The 26,214-nt window shown below is 36.8% G+C and overlaps 1 protein-coding gene across 2 annotated transcripts; it reads left to right on the forward strand.

Annotated features, from left to right (window-relative positions):
• The first annotated feature begins 61 nt into the window (after positions 1-61).
• Positions 62-12,507, forward strand: LOC116722423 (transcription initiation factor TFIID subunit 4). 2 transcript variants are annotated; one of them, XM_032566612.1, is made up of 16 exons: positions 62-142; positions 460-1,198; positions 1,905-2,059; positions 3,624-3,743; positions 4,461-4,607; positions 4,689-4,811; positions 4,910-4,999; positions 6,492-6,719; positions 6,840-6,966; positions 7,312-7,429; positions 8,813-8,982; positions 9,078-9,208; positions 9,326-9,451; positions 9,914-9,970; positions 10,066-10,182; positions 10,258-12,507. In XM_032566612.1, the coding sequence occupies exons 2-16, from the start codon at positions 514-516 to the stop codon at positions 10,423-10,425; spliced, it is 2,562 nt and encodes an 853-aa protein (XP_032422503.1). In that variant the 5' UTR covers positions 62-142; positions 460-513; the 3' UTR covers positions 10,426-12,507. The 2 variants fall into 2 exon arrangements, with proteins under 2 accessions (XP_032422503.1, XP_032422577.1); XM_032566686.1 differs by having other exon boundaries at positions 66-133.
• The last annotated feature ends 13,707 nt before the right edge of the window (positions 12,508-26,214 follow it).

The raw sequence follows: 26,214 nt of genomic DNA on the forward strand, positions 1-26,214 counted from the left end.
GGTAACGTCATGGGAGGGGGGGTTATCTAGTCTGCGCATGCGTCTTAAGAACTAGCGTTGGTAGGCAAAGATGGCGGCGGGGTCCGATTTGTTGGCTGATGTTTTCTCCAACAGAGCGGTGGACGAAAAAGTAGTAAGTGAGGTAGTGAGAGCCTTTAATACCCTGTTAAGAAGAGCAATTTGCGCTAACTTGACGTCTGGGTTTCAATTTGCAACAAATCATTTTTGTAGTTTATCTGTAGTCGGTAGTTTCAATGTTGAGGGTAGTAAATGAAAATTTGACTATATAAAGCAGGTAAGATATCTGTACTCCCTGATATGCCGACAATAGCTAGTTTTAGTCAGGTTGTTTAACTTAACAGTGGCCAACTTCATTTGACTTATCACTTAACTGAAACTAATGCGAATTGGATAGTTACTCGACACTTCTCTTGCTGCCTTATGTTTCCGCCGCGGTAGCGGTAGGAGTTGCTGAAGGTGTCAGTAATTGTTCGGGGGTCCCACGGTCAGAGCATGGACGGGACAGCTGGGATCACATCGGCGGCTGAACCAATCACGACTGCCGCGAAGAGTCACTTCGGCTCACTGACAACAAGCGGAGCAGTTACAGGAGCATCAGGTGCAACAGCTGGGGGTGACAAACAACAAGCGACTGGTGCTCCAGCTTTGGATGGAAACGGCGCGGTGATGAACTGTCACATCCCCGGAAGCGGGCAGTCAGACAGCTCACAGACAGCTGTTGTGAATGGACCCGCTTCTGCCTCTCCTGGTTTTATTATTCGAACTTCTCTGAGTGCACAAAATACTTCGACCTCATCTGGGAGTTCGTCTCAGCCTGCTGAGAAAACTGTTCCCACAGTGGCGCTTGTAAGGCCACCTATGCAAACTTCTGCTAACGAGACTCAAAGTACAGAAAGCCCAAATACAGTCTTATCATCAGGGAGCGGTAGTGTTTCCTGCAAAACTGAACCCACTAAAAATATAACTCAAGCCGGTGCTCAGGTCCTGCCTTCGGGTGTTTTGTCTGCGACCATGAGGAATCCGACTGTTCTGCAAAACTTGAGGACGACATTGTCGTCAACGATCAGTGCCGCTCCGCCAGGAGGAATACGGACCATTGCTCCACAGGTGTTGGCTCCTCGACTCACTCAGCCTCAACAAAACGCTACAAGTATCCAAAACATCCAAATCCCTGCAGGTACGATGTTTAAGAGCTTTCTGTTTACTGTTCAACAAATGGGATTTCATTTCCTGCATGGATGAGGAAAATCTTATGAAATTTTGTATTAAGCGAAGGTGAAACTGCTATTGATTCTAGCTGAGGCTACAGACCGGACACAAGTGGTGAAGGTTCTAATTTCCAAGTAGATTAAGTTCATTATTGGTGTGGCCTGTTAAAGCAGCACTTAGCTACATTGTTAATTCTCATATATTTGCTTGTCTGCTACAGTTACATTATGTTCCTTAATAATAGCTACTTACTGAATATCTCGTAAGTATCTTATTTTTTTACTGGTACTTTTAGTTTCCTTTTCAAGTAACCTCTAAGATATTGTGTGCCCCCCTCCCCTGACTTTATTCTTAAAGTCCTTACTCATTCTGAAAATAACTAATGTGAGTCTTCTTACACACTACTACTCTTCACATTCAACTCGCTGTGTATTTATTGCCAAGGTGAAAATCTTCAGATTTCACTCACTGTCTGATTTCTCATCATTGTTTTGCCTATTATGTGTTTTTCAAAAAATTTTTTACCTTCAGATCAGTTCACTGATAAATTAATATTTTTATGAATTAGAAATCACTATTGATGGGTCATTTATGTTGATTATTATCCTCTGTCATGGTTGTGACTTTGATTTATTTTTTTTGTTTGTTTTGTTTTTAATATTTGAACCTTTCAGGCATGGTGTTGGTTCGCAGTGAGAGTGGGCAGCTGCTGATGATTCACCAGCAGACTTTGGCTCAGATGCAGGCTCAGGCACAGTCACAAAGCGCCACGACGCCACGACCTGCAGCCCCCCCCAGCACTCCACCTGTCCAGGTCACGTCTCTTCAGGTATTCGTGTGCCAGAAGCATGAGCGCACGCACACGGGGAACATATGACTTGTATGTGTGTTGCAGTAAAACACAAAAGAAATATACATTTCTGGATATCTGCCAATAAAGACAATGGCCTATTTCACTTTAGAAGGAATCACATTTGACAAAAATTAAGAAAACTTATACACTTTATTATTATTATTATGGAGAAATATAGAAGTCTTTTTGAAGATTTTCCCAAACTTTAAAACAGATTTTGTGTAAAATTTTACACAAATTGATTTTTTTTAAGAATAGATATTAATTTAATTGATCTTCAACCTGAGAACAACACTCATTTGGATAAATAAGTTTGTGTTGCATGTAGACTATAATGGAAGAAAAAAATGTCATTTGACAATAAAAACATTGCTTGATAGCAATACAAAGCGTTTTCTTCCACTATTCTGGAAAAGATTCAGTGTTATAAATGGGTCATTTTCAAATGTTAATATTTAAATGTAAAATACGTTGCACTGATTTTGAAATGTCCACACAGAAGTTAAGCTGAAAGTATACAACCTATCAAATGTCAAAATTTTTGAATTTTCATTGTGTTTTTCAAAATATTGGTTTTGTTGTTTGGCAGTTGATTCTAGGTACATACCAAAAAGATTAATGCAATGTATTAAGTGTACACAGACTTAGTGGAATGTTTTAGTAGCAGATCATAATATATAAATATAATATTCTAAAACACCCGCAGCACTGTCTGAACACCAGTATTAAGACTAAAACCTGTCATTGTGATTGTCAGACTTTTAAGTAATCATACTGTTACAATGTTTCTTCTACATGGACTTAGAAACAACGCTTTTAAACAACTGTTATTGATCACAGTCCATTTGTGAACCTTCAGAAGATACAGGATAAAGTACTTTAATCAGTCAATCAACTTTATCAATGTGACTTTTTTCCAAGTTCTGTGAACAAGCTTAAAAAGACATTACAGGCACATTAAAACAAAAAGATTTCACAGAAACCGATCTCTTCTCGAAGGTGTAATACATTCTGAACGGACTGCTGTGAAATAGAAGATTATTCTAGTCTTGGGACAAAAAGGCTACCTTTTTTATGGAGAATGTGGACATTGTGTCTTTTGACTAAAGCGAACAGAGATCCAGCTTATCAATTTTCAGTAATCAAGACAGAGGTCAGCATATTTGATCGTGTGGAAAGAACAGAACATGCACATATGTGAAGACAACAGTTAGTTATATTATATAACTGTAACCATTAATGTTTTCCAGTGTTCTTAATTTCAAAGTTTTCATACATTAAAAATGTTTTATTCTGTCAAATATTGTTTTATTTAAAATAAAAATGGGGTTTGAAATGGCATCCAAGCTTTTTATTTTAAAGTTGCATTGCAAGCTGGATGCAACTGCACTTATCTGACTTAGAAATATAGTACATTATTCTTGTTTAAATAACTTTAAAACACTCCAACTAACATATTTTATAACACAGATAAAATTAATCATTTTAATGCATTACTATTTGTAACTAATGGAAACGTGTCTCTTTCTGTCTTCTGCAGACTCCAGGAGGTCCTCTGCTGGCTCGCTCCGTAACCCCGACGACCATCATCAAACAGGGTTCCCCAGTTCAAACCACTGTAGCAACCACAACCACCCTCCAGAGACCTCCTGTTCTGCAGGTACCTCAGTCAGTCTGCATTCTGAGATATTTAAGTGTAGTAGTTACAGTTAATACAAGGTGTCAAATTGACCTAGTTCTAATAATAAAAATAGTTTGTCAATGTACCATTCATAAACATCTTGTTACAATTCCAAAAAAATTTAATATTTTCAGGGGTACTGACCATAGCCAATGTTTCACTGAGCCTGAGGATGTTGCATAAATGTGATCTTCTATGTGTGTGTTCTTTGTTCCAATAAGTCATGCAGACAACTCAGTAATTCCTCAAGAAATTAGCTTGTCTGGATGGCTAATAATATTGACTAAAAATAATGATCATCCAAGACACAGGGAATTAGTCACCAGTTGTTGTTGTTTTTTTTTCCCTTTTACTTACCTAGGTAAACATAGGTAAACCAAACCAGAGAAATAAAAGCTATATTGTAATCTACTTTTTTGTGTTTTGTTTATTCATCTACAAAAAAAGAGTTTCACAAGGATGTTTGAGTTGTTTACTTTTATTTGTTTAAGTGTGACATTATTTTATTTTTATCTTAACTTCAGCATGAGTGCTAGTTTGCACGCTCTATGTATAGAGAGGTTGCCATGTAAAGTGCCTTTTTGTTTGACATCTTTAATGACTAGTTTCCTGGGTGCTTGTTTCATACTCGCACTGAAAAGATGAGTGAGGAACTGTAATTTTTTTCATTTCCTGTAAAAGTAATCTCTTGTGCAGAATACCATCATACTTGGAGGGAATGCCACTTCCACGGGACAAGCTCTTGGAACGCCAACCACAGTGCAGGCAACGGCAGCAGTAACTCAGAGGGTGGGGCCCCTCGGGGCCACTGGGGTGCCCGTCACTCCAACAACCATCACAGCTGTAAGAAAGAAGTGAAAAGTTTTGTTTGTCCATTTTGTGAACTCTGGTTTTATTTCAAATTTTCTTTCTTTTTTTTTTTAGGAAACACTGGAGAATGTGAAAAAGTGTGGAAACTTTCTGTCTACACTCATCAAGTTAGCATCCAATGGAAAACAGTCATCTGAGACTACAGCCACTGTCAAGGAGCTTGTTAGGAATTTGCTGGTACTTCTCTCTGGCACAGTTTGTTGTTCTGTGATTTTTACACCTCTACTATCTGTTTATCACACATTCCTTAACCATCTTTTTCTTTATTGTAACAGGAAGGAAAGATAGAGCCTGAGGATTTCACCAGCAGGTTGTACAAGGAGCTTAATTCTTCTCCTCAGCCATACCTTGTACCTTTTCTTAAGGTGAGGTGTTGAAAAAAGGTTGACACACTTTTATGCAGGAAGCTCTGTTGCCTAATAAAACAGTGTTTTTTTCAAATTTTACCCAGCAATAAACATAGAATATGAGAATAAATAACTATTCATTAAAATATTTATCCTCCTTGAACTGCAATTAGTCTGCGATTGTATTCAGGTGTCTTAGGTCAGTATTTTGTAGAACCAACTTTCTTCTGAAATTAGAATCCCAATTTATTTGGAGTTTGTGTTCTAATTTTGCAACTCAAAAAATATTTTAAAAATGCACAATGAGATATTCAGTTATCATTTATAACCGAACAATGCTTTACCACAACTTAGTTAATGTTGTCTAACAACTCTCTCAGGTCTTCACAAAATAGCTGCATTTATACTGAACTTGAAATATACACAGGTGGATTCTATTTACAAAGTAGGAGACTTTTCAAAGCAAGTGGTTGCATTGGATTTTGAGGAGTTGTCAGAGTATACAAGTTGAGTCCATTTGCAATTAACACTGTTGAGATTTGTATTTGATAAACCTCTAAACTTTAATTTAAAAGACAAACCTGTACTAATATTTTGGTTTTATGACATCCATCTGTACTTGAATTATTATTTAATCCCCAATTTTTTGTGACAGACTCAATGTAAAGTTTAACTCTATACACAAAATGACACTTTACTTGAGTGTTGGCATCAGTTATTGATGCATAAATCTACTGATTCCTCCTAAATATGTCAAGATTACAGTTAGTAAAGAATGAAAATAAACATTTACGTGTAACATCAATGACAGTTCTTGAAAAATGCTTGGATTTTTCTTAAATTCAGTCTCAACATTTGATCTCAGATTAGAGAACTCAGACTGAAAGTGCCCTATTCCTATAAACAAGAACAACATCACATTGCCATCCACAATATTAGCTATTATTGTGTTTTGTTTTTTACTCTCTCAGTTTATGAAAAATAATGAATTCAGATATGTGTGTGTTCTGCATGGGTCAACTAATAACAAGCAGGTCATCTTCAAAAGTGCAAAAAAGCATCATCACAGTTAAATTATTGATAATGCATAGAAGCATGTGCTCATTAGGCTTTGGATGCTACATACACGAACACACTATGGATTCTGAAGCACACTTGCAGATGCCCTCAATAATCAGCAGGACTGAATAAGAAAGTATCTTATGTTGATGCTTAGCTTAGCTAAAGTCTCACTGAAATGTGACAGTTGTCCAGTGTGATGTCTCTGCTATGATACAACATGATGGAACAGGAATTGCAGATTTTAAAAACATGCTAATGCTTGTTAATTAATTTTCTTAATGTTCCTACAAGTACCTTTAACATAATTTAGAAAGAGAGACTGTCTGTGAAGTTGGCTTCTTTGAAAAGAGAAATGAAATTGCATTATGCACAATCTGGGTGAGCTGTCATTGTTTCATACCAAAACCATTGATTTCATTTGCTCTCTGTTTCCTCTCAATGCCTACAGAGAAGTCTTCCGGCGTTGCGCCAAATGACCCCAGATCCCGAGGCCTTCATCCAGCAAAGCTTGCTGCCCCAGCCAAGCGGTCAGCCAGCTGCAGCAACCTCTCCAGCCCTTGGCGCTGTGGTTCTGCGTCCTTCTCTTTCGCCTGCAGTCAGCGCGGCCACAGGCTCTACCACGACCAAGGCCACAGTCATCACCCTCTCTCAGAAAGCCAACAGTAAACCTGGACTGGTAATGAAGCTGCTTCTGTGAGCTTTGAATGTTGCAGTTGGCATGTTTTAAAAAAAAAAAATTCTACATAAGATCCACTTTTTGTTATTGTATATTTATTTTGTGTGTAATTGTGTGCAGGTTGTGGCCCAGCAGCAGGTGAGGCCACAGGTGACCTTGGCTCAGTCTCCTTTGGTAACGATCAGAGGAGCAGCTCCCAGCCGCATCATTGTGGGTCAACCACAGATGGTCAGACACACTCCACAAGGTGCGAGTTCAGCAGCGCTTCACACTGGAGATGTTTGATACATTTCTGTAAGATTGGGTTTTAATATCACTGTTAAAAGTTGTTGCTATTAAGGCAGAGTTGTAGTATTAATCTTGAACAGTTTGGTTAATAAAATATTCACAAAATAAATACATCTTGCTGCAAAGTCTAAACTTTTTCAGATTGTGATATTGCTGCCATCTTGTGGTTTCTTTGTGCAATTGTGGGATACAGGAAACATTTTGGAATTCATTTATTCAAACCATTTTACTGGCTGCTGTGTTTTATCCTGTTTTAGTAAGCGATGCCACAAAGTGAACTTCTGTCCCAATTTATACATTTTAGGTTCTGTGGTGAAGCAAAATGTGGCTCCAGGGACCAGAGGAGTTCAACTACTCAACCAGGCATCCCTCGTCGATGCTCAGAGGAACAAGCTAAAGGAAGCAGGAGGGGGGACTTTCAAGTATGTGGCTCTTAAAAATGTAAAAATTATCCCAGATCTTTTACAATACCTTTTTTAACTGCACATCTTTGAAGGTTAATGATCAGATGGTAAACTGTTGCTTGTTTAATTAGTGTCTTTATCTTACTATGATGCTCTTTTTTACTTTAGTATTTGCAATCCCATTTGACATATTAGAATGTAGGTGTGAGGTGTAGAATTGAGTCATGTGACTTAGAATTGATTCAGCCTTGAGTCACAAATTTAATAACTTTAGACTTGACTTTAGAATATCAAATACTTTTTACTTAAACTTTCCTACCAAAGATTCTTGACTTCACTTTGACTTGAACCTTTTTACTCTTACACCAAGCAGAAAATCTGATATGAAGAAAAAATGACCAAGTTGCGTTACTGCGCACCATCTCCCATTTGACAATATTTCCTCCCCCCGTTGCTCCAATAAGCTTGCTGTGTCGGCAGTGTTTACCTGCTTTCTTTCCTGCATCATATGATGACAGAAAAGGAGGTAATGAATGTGGAGTTGTGCTCTCTTCCAGCACAATCAGAGGTGTGTGTTAAATTGAAAAAAGGAAGGAAGAAAAAAAGCTGCAGGTGGCATCTCCCAAACAACATGTAGACTGCTATTCAGCAGAACTCCTTTCAAAATGTTAAAACACTTTCTTTAAGACTGTAAATGCAGACACTGGTGCATTGTAAACCAATTTTTGATTTTAATGAGGGAGACGGTCGCCGGCCACAATCTAACTTATTTTACGATGTTTTTAAAATTTTCTTCTATCTCTTGCTGGCTGTTCCAGTACATTAAGCATCTTTTAAAGTAATATCTTAATCTGAAATTATTACTGTGATTAAATTCCATAATGGTCAAATGAGTTGTTTAAGACTAAAATAAAAAAAATATCATGGCATTTTCATGTTGTTATTTGGGACTTGAATCAAGACATCACTGGCTGCATGGTATTAGAATGGGGATAGTACTGGTAAATATTGCAATGGTGATGTCAGTTCCACTATGTGACCATTTGCATTTTGGGGCAATGTCATTTGTGTGTGCCCACCTGGCCCTTGTTTGGGAGCGCTACTGCTTAACCGTTTAGATTTCCATTTGCACAAAAATTGAAAGTCCATCTTTTTGTTTTCCTCTTCATAATTATGTGCTGTTTGTGTTGTTCCATAACATACAACACAAACTTTTACTTATTTTACTTGTATTTACACAAGTAAAATACATTTGCGATGAGGTTTTGATGTGCTAATCTGGACTATGAATAATTATGCAAAGCATTCTAAAATAACTTTTTGCTTAAAAAAAAAAAATCAAAGTATAAAAATAACCTATGTTGGGTTTTGTGTCTTCCTTTTTCTACTTCGTTCCTGCAGAGATGATGATGATATCAACGACGTGGCTTCCATGGCAGGGGTCAACTTATCCGAGGAGAACGCCCGCATCATGGCCAGCAGCTCTGAACTTGTTGGCATCGTGACTCGGTCTTGTAAGGATGAGGCTTTCCTCTCCATCTCCTCTCTCACCTGGATAGTTCTGCAGATTGGTCAGTGGTTTACTTTTGAGACAAAGTAAACTATGCTCTTACTGTAGGTAAACTCTCGTTCATTCTTCATTCTTCCAAACTCACTTCTGTTTCAGGTAAGAAGTTTGGTGTCAGTGAATTGGGCACAGATGTGATCAACTACATTTCCCATGCTACACAACAGCGACTGCAGAACCTGTTGGAAAACGCTTCACAAGTGGCACAACTGAAGAATTTAAATTTTAAGGTAAGGATGTGTCTCAGTCACTCGAGAGTTTGCTTTGTGAACTATAGTTTATTCTGGTTTCATAACTTTATTTATTTCTGTCTGTCTCTCAAACATCTAACTTGATAAAATGGTCAGGAGGACGAGCGGTGTGAGCAGGTCAGCGACGTGCGAGCTCAACTCAAATTCTTTGAGCAGCTGGATCAGATGGAGAAGCAAAGGAAGGAGGAGCAAGAGAGAGAGATCCTGCTGAAGGCTGCCAAGGTAGAAACAGACAATTTTATGGTGGTTCAACAGTTTGAAGTTTGATTTTTATTTATTTATTTTAATCTCAATCATTTTAGGGATTGGGAAATGAATAAAAGTAGGCGTTATATATTTACAGCTTTATGTAAGAAGGGATTTATTTAAGCTGCTGCTCAATAAGTATTGAAGTATTAAAAAAGTGGATCTGCCCTCCTCTGTATAGATGGATCTTAGGTGGTTTGTTGACCTAGAATGGCCTATCATTACTTTAACAAGGACACAGAATACCTGACAGGAAGAATTACTCTGTTATAATTGCATAGACAGTGTGAGTGTGTGATCTTTACCATTAATGTTAGTTTCTCTGCTACTAGCTAGCAGATATTGTAACTATGAATGAGTGAATGAATAAAACAAGGGATTTAATAAACTGATCAGATTCAACCTGAAATATTCAAAATCTCCTCTGCATTGCTGCAGTCTAGGTCACGGCAAGAAGACCCAGAACAGCTCAGACTGAAACAGAAGGCCAAAGAGGTAATTATATGCAGAGAAGAGGGAGTATGCAACTATTTTCTATATTATTATGATGAATGAGATTAATCCATATGTTGCTGTTGTGTGTATTCCAGATGCAGCAGCTGGAGTTGGCTCAGATCAGGCAGAGAGAAGCCAACCTAACAGCGTTGGCAGCAATCGGCCCGAGGAAAAAACGGAGAACAGACTCCCCTTTAAGTGCGAGTGCAGAGGTAAGGATTTTTAAACCTTTCGACAAAAACGATGTTGACAGAACTGTTAAATGATTCCTTCCTACCAACCTGCAGGGTTCAGGGTTGGGATCCTCCCAGCCTGGAGGCTCCAGTGGACAGGGCTCCAGACAGTTTATGCGCCAGCGCATCACCAGAGTTAACCTCCGGGACCTGCTCTTATGTCTGGAGAATGACAGAGACTCCAGTCACTCCCAGCTACTCTACAAAGGTCTCCTCAAATAAAGGCTGGACTGAAGTGACTATTGACACGCAGAGGTATTAGTGAAACGTATCTGATGGCCTTTTGCCTTATCTGCTGCTCTAAGTATTATATCTGCAAGAAGAGAATAATCTGAAAAGCAGAGGAGAGCTTCCTCAAGCACTGGCCTTTTGTGTGGTATCTTCAGCAATTAAAAGACAGGTAATGACACCAGTTTCCCTCACACTTATTAACATCAATGCTCAAGATTTGTGAAAAGCTTTAAAAACATTTGCAGCATAATCTCAGTTTTGTCCTAAGTTTGTCATGACGAGAAGGAAGGTCTAGGTAGAAAGAAAAACACCCTCTAAATTCACTCTTAGAGAAGAACGGCAAATTAAAAGCACCTTAGAGTTGTCAAGTATCCACAGCAGCAGTTTGATATTATCTACATGCTAACTGTTTTTTTTTTTTTTTTAGGAGCCATGCCAGGAAAGTTTTTTTTGTTTCACAATCACTAATTGGAATCTGTGGAGTAAGCTAAAATATTGGGACTTTAACTGAACAGTGTTCTTCAGTCAAATATTGAACTTTTAAGCAACAAACTCCTGGTGGGGCACACATGAAGAAATGGAAGGCTTTGTAAATAAGTTCCTCTTGCCCACTTTTAAGATTGGAGGATCTGTGATGTGGGTTGAATCTTTTTGTCCTGGGAACCTTGTTATTGCACACAGTATCACAAAATCTTTCACATTCCAGGAGATGTTCAATAAAAATCCAATGGTTTCTGCTAGAAAGCTGGATATGAGTGGTCATCAGGTCTTTCAGCAGGATGATGAATCAAAACACATGGCCGCATTAACAGAAAAATGGTTCAGTCGAAACAAAAGCATCATTCTTCTACAGACATCTCAGACCTCAGACCTGAAGCCTTGTGCAAAATGTAAAGGTCTATATTCCTATAAATGCTATATTTGATATTCTGAGATGGTATCAGAGAATACTCTGCTTTCCTATTGGCAAAAGAAGCAATTTACTGCTAGGATTAACTGTTGAGATACCAAGAAATGTGGCACCAAAACAAAATTATTTGGATTTTTTTTCTGCTTGTGAATACAAGTTCACAATTTCAAAATTGGATTTTTCTAAAATATAATTTTCAGATTGTGGAGCTTCAATAAAAACATAATTTATTTTTATGCTTTGTACAGATTTTTATCGTTGATGCCAATAAATGTAGAGGGCACTACAACTCCACTTGGCTCATCCGCTGTTTATTGTTGAAATGACATTGCTCAGTTGCCTTCTTAACAAGTAAAGCCATATCCACTTGATAGTGTTGATTTATTTATCCAACAATATTTTTTCAGAGATTCTGGATAAGTTAGGATTAATTCAGTTTTCTTATTTGCCATTTTAATTTATGCAGCACTCGGATGTCCATAAGGCGTTGGCAGTTCAGAAGTTCAAATATATATATTTTTACTGAAGCAGATTTACTACAGACTTTAAATGCACTTCATTTGTGTAATGTTCTTTACAGAGCAGTAGTATGGCCACTATTTTCTTATGCATTACAAAGTCAAGTTGTGTCTTATTTCTTTTTGGTTAAAGCTCATTTGGAAAAAAGGATCTATACTTAAACACATTATGCCATTTTGAAATGAGGTATTTACATCCAAATTAGTGGAAAAGCAGGTGAATATTGGGAACAAAATAGAAAAAAAAGTTTTGTTGGTTTTATGTTAACTTTTTAATTATATATTTTTTTTGCAAATTCCTCAGCAAACACATCACTTTGCAATTACTGTGTGTGTTTTAGTGCACATAGCAATTTTAGTTTTTACTTCTGGCTTTTTTTGTTGGAAATTTGGGTAAATATATACTTGAGCTCACTTTTTGTAAATGTTTTTTGTGGTTGACAGCTTCAGCTTAAAATCTTTTCTTTTACTTGTATATAAATGTTTGACATGAGACAATGATTCGATCTCATGGTGGTGTCTTGTAAATTTTGCACAGCCGTTTGTTTATATGTAAATATCTGAATTTAAGAAAAGGTTTTTAATGACTATTTTATAAATGACCAACAAAAAGATCTATAATAAACAAACAAAAAAAACTGATAATCTGTCCTCTGTGCCTTTACTCCTGAATACATGCTCTTTAAGGTCGTCAAGTGATGGTTTGGTATAACAAGTGTTTGGATGATATTCTCAATACATTAGAATATCATCAAAATGTTTCTTAATAATTCAAGTCACAAAGTGAAACTCACATGTAGGATTCATTACACATTGATTTATTTCTGTTCATATATATATGCAACGCCAGTGAAGTGTTTTGCCCAAGGCTACAAATAAGGGTGGGTGGACCAGGAATTGAACCAGCAATCCCCTGATTGCAGGGCAAACTTCTGCCACTGTCACATGTCATGAAAGTATAACACGAGACACATAATCTGTGAAAAGAAATGTAGCTCCTCCCTGTGGTCCTATTGCCATCTGCAGAAAAACACACTGTCTCCTGTCAGAAACAAACTATTAGAGCACAGGTGTCAAACTCCAGTCCTCGAGGGCCACTATCCTGCAGTTTTTAGATGTGCCACAGGTACAAAACACTGTAATGAAATGGCTTAATTACCTCCTCCTTGTGTAGATCAGTTCCCCAGAGCCTTGATGACCTAATTATTCTATTCAGGTGTGGTACAGCAGAGGCACATCTAAAAGTTGCAGGACACCGGCCCTCGAGGACTGGAGTTTGACACCCCTGTATTAGAGGAATAAGGTCTCGGCACTGTCAATCAACCCTGTATATGCGCTGCTTAAAGTTGGATGCTGCAACTTTAAGAACTAAGGGTTGTGTCATATCAGAAAAGTAATAAGCAGCAATAAAGATCAATAAAATTAGCCCTAAATGATTTAGGAATATTGAAATACGCAAATCAATGTGAAAAAAGTTGATAAATTTTAAGCGTATCTTAAAAAAAAACAAAAAAAAACTATACAAACATTTTGTATCAATTATTTTGAACGCTCTAAAACTCCAGAATGCTAGTTGGTGTAAATACTTTGTGTTCCTAAAATGATAATCTCCTTCATTTTATTCCTTTGTATTTATGCTTTTAAAAATTGCTTTGTTCAGAATCACAATTAGAATTTCAAATTACTCTCATTCTCACTACACACACTCACTGCTAAAGAAACTAAACTTTGTTCCCAAACCTTTTGAGCATCATAGCCAATAGAGATTTAAAATGTCATGAACGTCAGATCTAATGATTTGGAAGATGTTTTAACTGGACAAAGAAAATACTAAGAAAATGTCTCCTCTTGACCTAAAATGTGAGTGTGAATGTAATTTTTGAATCTCACAATCTGACACGTCTCCAGTGGTGTTTGGGCAAATGGCAGGGTACACCTTAGACAGGTCGCCAGTCCATCATAGAGACACAGGACAAACAACCATTTGTGAACACACATACCAAAGGGTGATTTGGAAAGACCAGTTACCATAGCAGTTATATTTCTATACTTTGTCACAAAGCCAGAATACCGGAAGACAACATATGAACGTGGAGAACGTGAATTCCATGCATATAGATCCCAGGGTTTTAACTCTGGACTTTCCTGTTCAGAAGCCTGGACAAAAAAGTGTTGGTAAAAGGGTCTGTTTTTGGTGGAAGAGGAGAAATATGTCCTTTCCCACTTTCCCTCAGCTTTATTTGTCAGCAAAATGCTTATACACTTTTTTTTAAACCAAATTATTGTATTTATAAAATACATTTTTTATTAAAAAAAGTTCTCAAATGTGAGCATTATAAAATTGATAACACCTTCAAATTTAGTGGATTAGGACGTGCAACATTGTCTAGAAACAGTAATTTTACAGATGTAAAGCGCAGCAGGTTAAAATGTATTTATTCATGAAACAATAGACTCACTGTTTTCATGGTTGCCTTTCAAGTAATAATAAGGAAGGTGCATTATGTAGACTTTAAAGTGCAGAGAGGAGAGATCCCACAGGAGGGCAGTGGTACCCCATGGTAGACAGGAAGTATCTGATACTTATCAGTTTGCAATAGAATTTGTTGCTTATTATGGGCCTAAGTCTGTATTTTTTAATCACCTTACGATTTGACCTAACGATACTGAAGTGGTGCCAATTAAAATAGTAATTTTGGAATGTATTTACCATGTTGCTAACTTTTGCTTTTATGTCCTATCTCATTTTATGCATGCACTTTCTTTGTGTCCTTCTGCTCAAAAGACATGAGGACCTTTACACACCAGACACGCCCACACAGATGGACATCTCAATAAGGATCATTGCAAGGCACTCATATTTCTTCAGATCTAGTGGATTTGAGGCTTAGACGCTTGTCTGTTCTGCTCTCTCTGCAGACAAGGTATCTTATGTCTGTGCCTGCAGAAACCGTTGTCGTCTTGTCTTGATATCCAGGCAAAGGCAGTCTTCTAAGTCGTCTTTAATATGAGTTGTCGGGCTGTATTTGCTTATGTTACTCTGGGACACCAAACTCAATTCCACAGTCTTGTTTGATTTTGCATAATGAGAAGTTGCTGTTGCTCACAGGATAATGTTTTTGACTGACAACTATGAAGATGAAGGAATATATTTCAAATATTTATTTTATGGATTTTGAAGAGCAGAGCTGGCTTCTTAAAAAGCACACTGATGGGACAACTTCGGTGACCTTGTACATGGTTTGAATATAGTACACACCCTCAGTTATTCTGGTTTGTTCTTAATGGCCTGGTTTTGTTGATGAGCTGTTTACAGTTCTTGTAGAAGGCCTACATGCACCTATAAAGGCATGGAGATTGTATGATTGATTGATTCTGTGAATGTTAACAAAAAGATTTTTAAATCGTAGATATACTCATTATAAATCAAGTATAAATTTATTCAAATTGTTATACGTAACCGCACTAATAGTTAGTCAAGTGTTTCTTTTAAATGTTTTACATTACGAAGAACAGAGGCTGTTGACCAAGAAGATGAGCCCTGTAACAAAGTGGACAACTTTAGGCTGAATTTTCAGCAACCCAGTAAACATTTAAATGGTCTCTCTTGGACACTGGTGTCCATGGGTTCCAGTGTCCTGCAACTTTTAGATGTCTCCCTGGCCTAACTAGCCTAAATAAAGTGGTTGAATTGAATCATTAGTATATAATCATGTTCTATAGAGTGGTACTAATAATTTCATTCAAGTCTGTTTAAAAGGACACATTTTAAGAGTTGCAGGACACTGGGCCTCTAAAGCTTGAGTTTGACGCTCTGCTTGGTACTGCATGGAGTCAATCAGTTAAGAGTTCCTTACTGAAGAATTTATTCTGAGATGGGTATTTCCATTTAATAGCTATTGTCACATTTTATAATGAAATACTTGTTGCTAGAACATCTCGAGAATTGGTGAAGTCATTTTGAGTTTAGAAAACCATCTTTTTTTTTCATGAATGAAACAATGGCCTTAAAGCGAAATAGACTTTTCATTTTCATATCTTGACTTTTCATTTTGAAACAGCCAGATTGGAAAGTTTTCATTGTGGAAGAAAATCAGAAACATTCCAGTCTTAAAATGATAGCCCTGCTTCTGACATTTGGTCGAGCAGAAACTACTACTTCTACGTCTGTTAAAGGAGCTTGTTAGAGAACATGGTTTTCTTGTAGGTGATGTATTTAAATTCTTCTCAGACTTTTCAAAGTTAGCAAAGAAAACTGAGAAAAACACTGAGGTCAAAGGTACATCTAACCTTAATTAGAGGTCCATTTTGTATTTCATTAAATAAAAACACATAAGAACAAGCTTTTACATGCTGATTTTATAAAAGGTCAAAAAGTCACTATAGCTTTTAAAATGAAATAAATGCATTTAATTCAGGCCCATATAATTCTTCAGTTAATACATTATGTCTGTATTCATTTCCAGTTTTAACAAATTAGTGACTGAATTAAATTATTTCAAAAGCTATTCATTTCTTGTAATTTGGCACTCTTCACTCTATAATAAGGGAAATGCTTTAGATAATCACACACATTTAATATCAGCAAAGTAAAGATTTATAGTAAGTTTTTAGCTTTACTATATTTTTTCCAAATAAAATCCCTGACATTCTGTTTGAGATGAACATTTTTTGGCTTCAACTTTTCCTTTACTTAAAATTACTGGCTCTGGGGCATAGGGAGGCTCAGTTGGTAGAGCACCATGTGCAGAGGCTGCTGTCCTCGACACAGTTGTCCTGGGTTTGAGTCCTGGTCTTGTGCCCTTTGCTGCATGTCTTACCCATCTCTCTCTCTCCTGTCTATTTACTGTACAATAGTGGCTTCTACAGCCTAAAATATCTTTAAAATAATATTAAATGCTCTGAGTATTATTCCACCCTAAATCCTTACATTTCTTCCCTTCATGCAAATTACATTTTTAGATACTGTTAATAATTACATTTCTAATAAAAAAAGGTTATTTTCACAACTGATTAATAGGCTGGGTTGATTTTACTGGCATATAAGTGCTGGGCTAAAAATTGTGCTGCAACTTGGCAGCAATTGAGAAGAAAGTAAGTCCCCAGATAAAATGTTTCCTCTAAAGGTCAGACTTAGCCAATTCTATGAGGAAAACATCATGGCTTTTAATCAATCTGAACTTATAGTCCAGATAAACCTTTGTCATTATTAATAACATCCCAATTCCTATCAGCCAATATTTGTGTGTTTTTGATAATAATATCCTCTTAGCCACTACCCAGAGGTTTCAGGTGGGACTTTCCTTGCTTTTTGATGGGTTTAATCTGGTCAAAGTTTGTCATGTAAAGAAAATTCAAGAAACAACTCTAGCAATCTGCAATTACAAAGGCAGGGTTTACTGTGCCTTTCAAAAAATATGCTGCCAATAATTTGAGAGAACAAAAGGTCTTAGTAAATGAAAGAGACATGGTGATTCCTCGCAGAGCATAGTGTTCATGTAGTAGTATATGGATTCCCATTACTATGGGCTCTCTGAACGCGAGTGGTGAGAGTAGATCCCTTGGGGCTGAGAATCAACCTCCACTTACATTCTCTGCACATAATTGAACAAATTAGCCGTGAACAGCTGTTACCTGTTAAAATGACCCGCATTCATTTCATCACTGTGGACAAGAGGTCTGATAGCATCTGCATGCTGCAGCTGTCCACTGCTCCGATTAGGTTGCCGATTTCTGCTTTCAATATATCATGACAAACATAATTACTTTAACATCTCTTTTTATGGATTCTACAAATCGGCAGGCGTGCAGTGCGCCAAGTGTCCATCAATTAGTCACTGTTGGCTGAAAGGCTGTGCATTTGCCTACTTTGTCTTGCTACGAAGAGAAGGAAGGTCTTTAATGTAACTGAAGAAAAAGCTAAAGGTTTTGGAATTTTCACAAACATTGACTTCATGGGTTGATCCTCAGTAGCCTCCCAACTGTGAACTTAGCCCATTGAAAGCACTAGAGAAAAGCAAAGCAAGGTTATAGACTTGGGTATTAATGGACGTCTATAAGGTTTTGATATTCATATGATTGTGGGTAAGTTACTGCAGGAAAAGGTTTGGAGTCAAACTGTAAGTGGAAAGTGGCTAAAAAACAAAATAAACAAAAAAGAAACTATTGACCCCAATATTAATTTTAAATGTGCTTAAGAAATATGAACATTTCTACTCCTTTACATAAATAACTATTGGAGGAAAAACATCTACTTACTGTATAGTTTTAAAAATCAACTACAAAAACATCCTTAATTAAAATAGCTGCACAATTGGTTAAATGACAACACCCCATGGTTTAGACTACATGTAATCTGACAGATGTAAGCTGCTCGTGTTATCATCCGACTATTCACCTCTATTATGTAATACAATATTTACACAATTTTATGCCTAGCAACAAATTCAAACTTTCTCCTGTTTTGAGCCAGTAGATCTTTGTTGGATCTTTTATTGGGCCTTCTCTGCCCCAAGGACACTTCCAGAAAGTTTCCAAATGCATAGCCAGATGGAGGCCATTGAGGAACTTGCGGTGGCACACCAAACAGCAAAAGCCAGACCAGAACTTCTGGAGTTTTATTATGAGGTTGTCAAAAATGGGCTGTTAGAAAAATACTGCAATATAGAAGTAAACTGGCCTACCTTAAGTCTTTTACTCTCCTATTACTAACACCAAATATAACAGTTTCAGTAGTATCATGAATGAAATAAATACATAAATTGCAAAAACATTCATACTTATACATTTGGCATTACTACCACAAACTTCATCATATTATATTTATTTATTTGGTCATGCAAAACAGATTAGAGCAACATATTCAAACATAAACATATATAGGACACACTTTTCAGAATTTTATTTGTGAACATTTTGAAAACCAGAAATGTACCTTTTTCTTTTATCCAGTGTGTTGGTCTATCACATAAAATTCTAATAAAATACATATTAGTTTGTGCAATACCTGCAAAAACTAAAGGTGTGTGAATTTTTTTGAAGCATACTTCCCTTAAATAAATAAAATAACTAACCTGTCCTCTCTTATCTCAAATGAACACTGAAAAGTAGGACACACACATGAGGCTGGGCGGAATAAGCAATCTACAGTACTGGGCAGTGGCCCTTTGAAGAAATTTAAAGACGGTGTAGTTTCTTCTTTATGATCTTAAATGGGAACAAATGGAGAAGAAAAAGGTGAACCACAGCCAGTTTCATTCCTCTGTGAGCCAAATGATGCCTCATCATGGACAATCTTCAATCATCCCTTTCCTTGATTTTGTGGTCAGAGAACACCAATCAGCAGCTGACCTTTTGCTGCGGGAGCAGTGACAAACGCAGCATGAGAATGTGGATGTGATCTGCTGGCTCGGTGGCCGGGGCAGTGAAGTAGAGAGGGTGTTCTTGTTTGTGCCGAGCTGGTATTTGGATTAGACAAGACATATTTTGGAATCCAAACTTGGAAACTTTCAGCCACCGCAGTGATCACTCAAGCCACAAGGAAATAGAGACAGAAGAGCTCAGTGGTTACATAAAACATGCCAAAAGAAGCTAGAGACTCAATTAGTTAAGTCCCCATTAGCTAGATCGTAAACTCTTGAGGCTCCATTTTGTGCTGAAATAGAGAAAGAGATTTTTACACAGCAAGTAAGTCCAGAGGGGATTTAAATCTAAAGCATTTTACATCAAGGCAAACAGCATGAGCAGCGTCTCTGTCAGGGGTTTCCTCAGCCTTCCAATTGTATGCTTCCAACTCACAACACAGTAATGTCAGATTAATATTTCAGATTTTACTCATGAACAAAGTATTCGTTGTTGCACAAAGATCTCATGAATCAAGCATGCCACTTGGTGAAGATTAAACTGAAAATCAATGGTCTGAAAAACACGGCCTCCTTAATTCTTACACAAATTTCATATTAGGAAATCTGAAAAGCAGATATTGCAAAAAGCCTTCTGTCCATGAGTGTTGTGAATAGGATTTGGAGTTTCCATATCTGTATTTCACAACAGACAAGAAGTGTTTTCAATGCAATAGCTTTTTCAGTAGCTCTATGAAGGCCATATCTCGAGGCTTTGTGTAGGTAAGTACTGACAGATGGTGGGATCATGTTGACAGTATGTATGTGAGTGATAGATAGCTGGTCTCTGAATAGCTGTGGAGCATAATATGATTTGACTGTAAGAATGGGATCTAAATCTGATTTCAGGCAGGACTATGGGCCCAGAGCTTCTCTCCTTTATCTACATCCCTCTCCAGCTGTAATGTTGTTGGCTGCAGCTGTTCTCTCCTGGGTGTGCCCTCATTGATACAAAAGGACACATTATTGTTTCTAATTTCAGATACTTAAGAATCACCTTTTAAGATAGTCAGATGGATGTTTTTGACTTCTTTAGCAGTGAGCAAAGTTTATATGCTAAATGTTCTTGAAAATAAATGCAAGAAATACCATAGCAGTACAATGATTGAAGTAAACCAATCAGGCATGTTATTATCATGGAACCTTTTAGTAGATGGGACATATAAGGAAGCAAGTGAGCATTTTGTCTTTAAACTTTACCATTAGAGGCAGAAAAAAGGGCAAGTCAGAGGTTTTCAGCGAGTTTGAAGGGGGCGACATTGTGATTGTTAGATCAAACAGAGAGACAGAGTCATGGTTCATTGATGTAAGTGGAGAGCGAAGGTGAGTCACAGTGGCTCAAATTCCTGAAAAAGTTATTGCTGTTTCTGACAGACAGAAAAGTATAAAAATGCAAAGAGCACTGCAGTTTCTTGCTTATGGAACTACATGGGTAAAGACCAGTAAGGGTGCCAGTACTGGTCATATCGTTATTTGTGACTGATGTAAAACAGTCGATATCCTTGACCAGCATTGACATGTCCATTTCAGAGGATTATTACGATCAACAGAGCGGACAATAGAAGAAAGTTTGAATAATTTGAGAACTGTATTTTGTAAACTTGTATAAGGCAGATAAAAAATAACAGATAACACACACACAAAAAACTTCTGAAATTCTAATATTTAGCATATGTTTAAAAGCAGTCTTTTTAGCAACAAACAATATAGACAACATTTTAAATCTAGAGAACATGAGGACTAATGCCATTTCTGTAATGTTCTCATTAAAGGGAATCTGGTTATGTACCTACAAAAAATATCATCCAGGATCAATGGGTTGCGTTATTTTCAAAATACAAAGATGACCCACCTCTTAATTCTGTTCCCAAGTTCTCAGATGAAGTCGTCCATTTCTAGTATCTGGCTCCATCAAGTCTTTGCAGTATTCACATCACTCTCCTGAGCAGGTCTCTAGCGATTCCAGTACGACTCTCAAGGACTCCATTATGGCCTCCACGGTCCCAGTGCCACTCTCCTAAGATCATCTGTGTTCTTTTTAATATTGAGGTCAAATCTCCAGGTTTGGTTTGGTTTCAGTTTGTCTCACATTGCATCCCATGCTTAGTTCCTATATTCTGAATTTATACACTGATTTAGAGGTTGTCTTTAGTTGCTGTTTTCCTGTTTGACCTTTCTTTCTGTTTTATGTTGAAACTTTTTCTAAATATCTGTGTTTGGTTACTTTATGTTTTCCTTTTTGTTTTTGAGTGTCTATAATCTCTTGGTTGGTCTTTTCGTGTTCTTGTTGGGTTGGATTGTGCTTATTTGTTGTCACATGTATTTATTCTGCTTTGTTTTGTTTTTGTCTTTCTTTTTTTCTTTAAGACTTTTTTACATGCCTGACTACTTTCTGCAACTTGGTCTTCTATGAACTCTAGACAATCACATGTATGTAAATTCAGGAGGTATACTAGGAGGCTAAAAAGAGTCATAAATGAAAATAAGATTAATGAACAAAATATACATAAAATTATGAAATCCAGCAACAAGAACACATTCACATGTACACCCCTACATACACATATGCAAATTACTGTGAGAACATGCTAATCAGTGACTACCACACTCAGTGCTCTTTAAAAGACTTTTCAGATTAGATTTTAAGGAATTGATAGAGCAACAGTTCGTCACGTCATTAGGCACTTTCCATTGATTTTTGGATACCACATGTGCTGTTACATTCCTAGTTTTTAATATCAGTGTTTATATGCTAGGCTTCTTTAAAATAACTTTACTGAAAAGCATTGCACCTGCCTCTGCTATCAAACAGTAGCTTATTTAGAAATACTGCAGATTGTGTGTGATGGCTATTGGAATTGCAGCATGAATGTTTAATGAGTTTTTTAAAAATAATTTCCTTGTGTCCACCCAGCAGCACGCATATTTCATAAAAGACTAGATAAAAACTTTAGCACAAAAGCATTAGACAATCTGCATATAAGAACTAAAAAGTAAACATTTAAGATTCAGGACAATAACACTAGTGTAGCTTGGCCATTTGTTTATTTGTATTTCTAATAGCTAAATATTTTTGAAATATTCAGAGCAAATAGAGACATTTTAGATCATGGGCTGGTCATGCCATTTCCTTTTTACCCTGGGTGTCTTGTCTATGTCCAGAGGTGATGCACATATTCCACTAAAGTGGCCATTAGTGGAATATCCAATCATAGCAGGGCCATATACTTTCTCCCTGCATCCTTCTTTGACCACCACATCCTAGGGCCATCATAGAGGAAATGAAAGTCACTGATGAATGACATGAGGAAATGGTATGGACAGATTGATGACTGCATCTTCAGAGCTCCCTCAGGGAACAAATATAACTTTAACTAAGTTCATTCAGTTGCTAAGGGCACATATATGTATCGGACCAAACTTTAGGTATACACTTTTGTTTTCAGGTTTTACAAGAAACTTTTAGCCACCGCAGACATTTTGATTTAAAAGCGTGTTTTTCTGATTTTCTGTTTTCCGTATATAAAACCTTACTTCTTTGTATTTTATCCTAGAAACAGTGGTCTTAATTCTTTGATCTTTTTTTTCCAACTGCTACATCCTTATGGCTCCACAGCCATGAAGGCCTCATTCATGTAGGCCATCACTCTGGTGATGTTGCAGCGTGCCTTCTTTCTGAACTCTGGAAAGTATTGATGCAGAAGTTAATCAAAGGTGTTGCTAATTCGATCGATGTACCTTGTTCAGCAGGGTTAAATCATTGTCTTCCTTCTCTAGAATGCTCCTAATGAGAGCTAAGACACATCACAACATTTCATAGCATGGTGGCTGCACTTGAAGAAACTTTTTAGCTTTCTACAATGACTTTTATGTTTTCAGATCTGGTTTGACTTTGGTGACTTCTATACTGCATGGATTTCAGTTTTTTTTTTTTACTAAACACATTTCTAATTGTATTTGAAAACTTTGGTCACAATGGTTTCTACATCAAGGCACCATATCATGGTGTATTTTATTACAGACACACATAAGAATTCATTAATGATCCCTTTGATGCATTATGTGACAGTTTGCGTGACTATGCTGCATAAGTTGCATGACTGCCGAAATACAAAAATTTGCACCACAAAGAATTATCCAGTCATACAGAATTTAGATGTGGTTTTAAAATGTTGTACACCCCGTACTGCTAGTCGCACAGGCTTGTACCTTAGGCAGAAAATATTACATGGAGTTGATTAATAAATGGAAAGATTAAGAATCTCTCAGGTGCAGTCTAATTACATTTTCTTCTCCCTGTATTGAGTACATCCTTTCAAATACTATTTACATGATGCACACAGTAATTCTAACATACATACATATACAAAATATATATTTAGACTGTATAATTTTTATTTCACTACTACTTTGTGCAGACCTATCACATAATATATCATTAAAAAACATAGATGTTTGGGCTTGCAACATGACAAAGTGTTTAACATTTCATGGGTATAAACTAGTACTTTAGCAAAGGTTTACATGTTGGCTCCCCATTGAGAAAGTCTCACCTGATTCTCTAGCCTGAGATTTGTCTGATTTGCAGTATTCAGCTCAACAAGCCCTCCTTGTCTATCCTTTTAAACTGTATTTGGCATATAGCTCACTTATCTTTTGTATTTGATTCAAGAATTAACCAGTTACTAATTATCTCTTTTAAGCAAATCTCATATTATCTGATAAGTAACCTATCTTTTACAGAAAAGATATCAGTCTTATTATACCACACTGGATAAAGATGTCAAAAGAGCTCCAATTTAGATCAATGTAAGATTAATTAAAACATTCATGTGATGGCTACACACAAGAAAAAAAGAAACAAATCACGAGGCATTTCTGCAAACTATGTGTAACTATGTATAACTCCACTATGTGTTGCATTAATTATTCCAGAAAGTTGGATAAATATGTCAACACTGCAACCCGACTGCTAAGAGGGCAGAGGTATGTTGTTTTTTGTCCTATGTTGTAGCTTTAGGAGAGAAATCTGTTCGTGACTTGTGTGAGCAGCGTGTAACAACAGCGCATTCTGACTGCATTTGCACTGACATGGTCTGACAGGTCAATCAATGTGGAGAAGGTGGAATGGGGTGTAGGTTCACCGATCTGCTGTGCCAGAAGAGAAAAAGTAAAAGTCATTTCTATTCTGTTCCTCAAGCTGCCATGGCTGCCTGAATTGAATGCTAAAAGATTTCTCTTTATATTTACCTTTGCTCCCACAGAGACTAAAGAACGATTGAGACCTAAAGAAGAGTTGTCAGTGAGGCTATCTAAGATGATTCAGATGCAGTGAAAGCGATAAATTGTTGAAGACAATACTGATCATTTTGGGTTATAATCAATAAACAATGTGTGGCTTCACTGAACTTTCAGCTTCAAGAGTTTGATTTTTTCAGGGTTCCTTTGTATATATATCTCTGCCAGACCATTCTCCTAGTCAAAGCAAGTTTTCATTCCCATAGGTGGCATCTCAATGATATGAGTATTTGACCTTGCTGTGTTGTTATGGTCCAAATAACAATTTTCTCAATATCTAGCAATATGTTTTAAAGTTGTTGTAACTTTAAATATTGATTGCTTATAGTGTTAAAATTTAAATGGTAGCTACTCTTTTATTCAATAGAACGATAACATACTTTACTAGTGCTGTGAAAATAGCCTGTGTCATGAGGTATGGTAGATGTCAAAGATTTGATGAGAACATTTTTTTTCGGACATTTCACTCAAACTTGGGGCAAAAGACTTGAGACTTGACTTGGAAAATAATATTTTGAACATCTTTAGCTTATGGCAATTTAAATTTATGAAAAATTTTAACTTTATTTGTAACTAGTCTTTTTCAGCTAGTCTAACTTTTTTTTATTTGTAACTATAGTCTTTTTCAGCTAGTCTAACCTTTTTTTAGGGTTGATGGAGTTGTTGTCGGTGGTTGCACAGTGACGCAATAGGAAGCCTTTCCTGCAAGAAAGTCCTGGGTTCAAATCCCAGGCTGGGCTCCTTCTGCATGGAGTTTGCATGTTCTCCCTGTACATTCATAGGTTCTCTCTGGGTACTCTGGCTTTCTCCCACTGTTCAAAAACATGACTCTTAAGTCAAATTGATCTCTTTAAAATCTTCTTAGATTAATTTATGCACGGTGTGGCCAGCCTCTTGCCCGGTGACCACACAAGGATAAACGTGTTGGATAACTGATTGATGGAGTCTCTTTCTTTGATATTGCTGATGGTTTTGTAGGGTGGCTTTGTAAAACCCAAGAAACCAGGGACAAGAAAAGCAAATAGTTCCAGCACATTAACTTCACTTGCTCAATATTGTCTACTCTCCTTGTCAAATAAATACTGATAAAAGATAACTGTTTTTTCTTTTTCCACAGGACATAAATTGGGTTAAAGTATAAGGAAATTTGCCCTGCAGTTTAAAAAAATGTCAAAAATCATTTTTGCTTTATGTGAAGCATCTTACAAAATTTGGAACAAATTAAAAAACAGACAACAGAAAAGAAGATGCTGAAGAAAAGTTTGATTAAAAATGTTCATTTTCAGATCAATGATCAATCTTATTCACAGCTTTGAAACATCTGGTTTTGTTTTTATCTGGTTTTGTTTGATCAAATTTGCAAAAGATTGAGGGAGAAAATTAGGCACAGCTTTTTTCCATTTTTTCAAACCTCAAACCTCCTGTTTTTCATCTGCCACAGCAAAGGGAGGCCTCATTACGTTGCCTTGGAAGACATCTGATGAATGAACATCCTTAATTGCGCGGATCATGTTAGCTTCATGTTTGCTCATGGCTGGGAGTAAAACTAATTTTGAATTAGAATCAAAACGAATTAGAAATTGCGTTGTACTTCTGTATGCAGCAATACAGAAGTACAACACAATTTCTAATTCGTTTTGATTCTAATTCTTTC

This window comes from Xiphophorus hellerii, chromosome 1, assembly GCF_003331165.1.
Source record: "Xiphophorus hellerii strain 12219 chromosome 1, Xiphophorus_hellerii-4.1, whole genome shotgun sequence".
Lineage (NCBI taxonomy): Eukaryota > Metazoa > Chordata > Actinopteri > Cyprinodontiformes > Poeciliidae > Xiphophorus > Xiphophorus hellerii.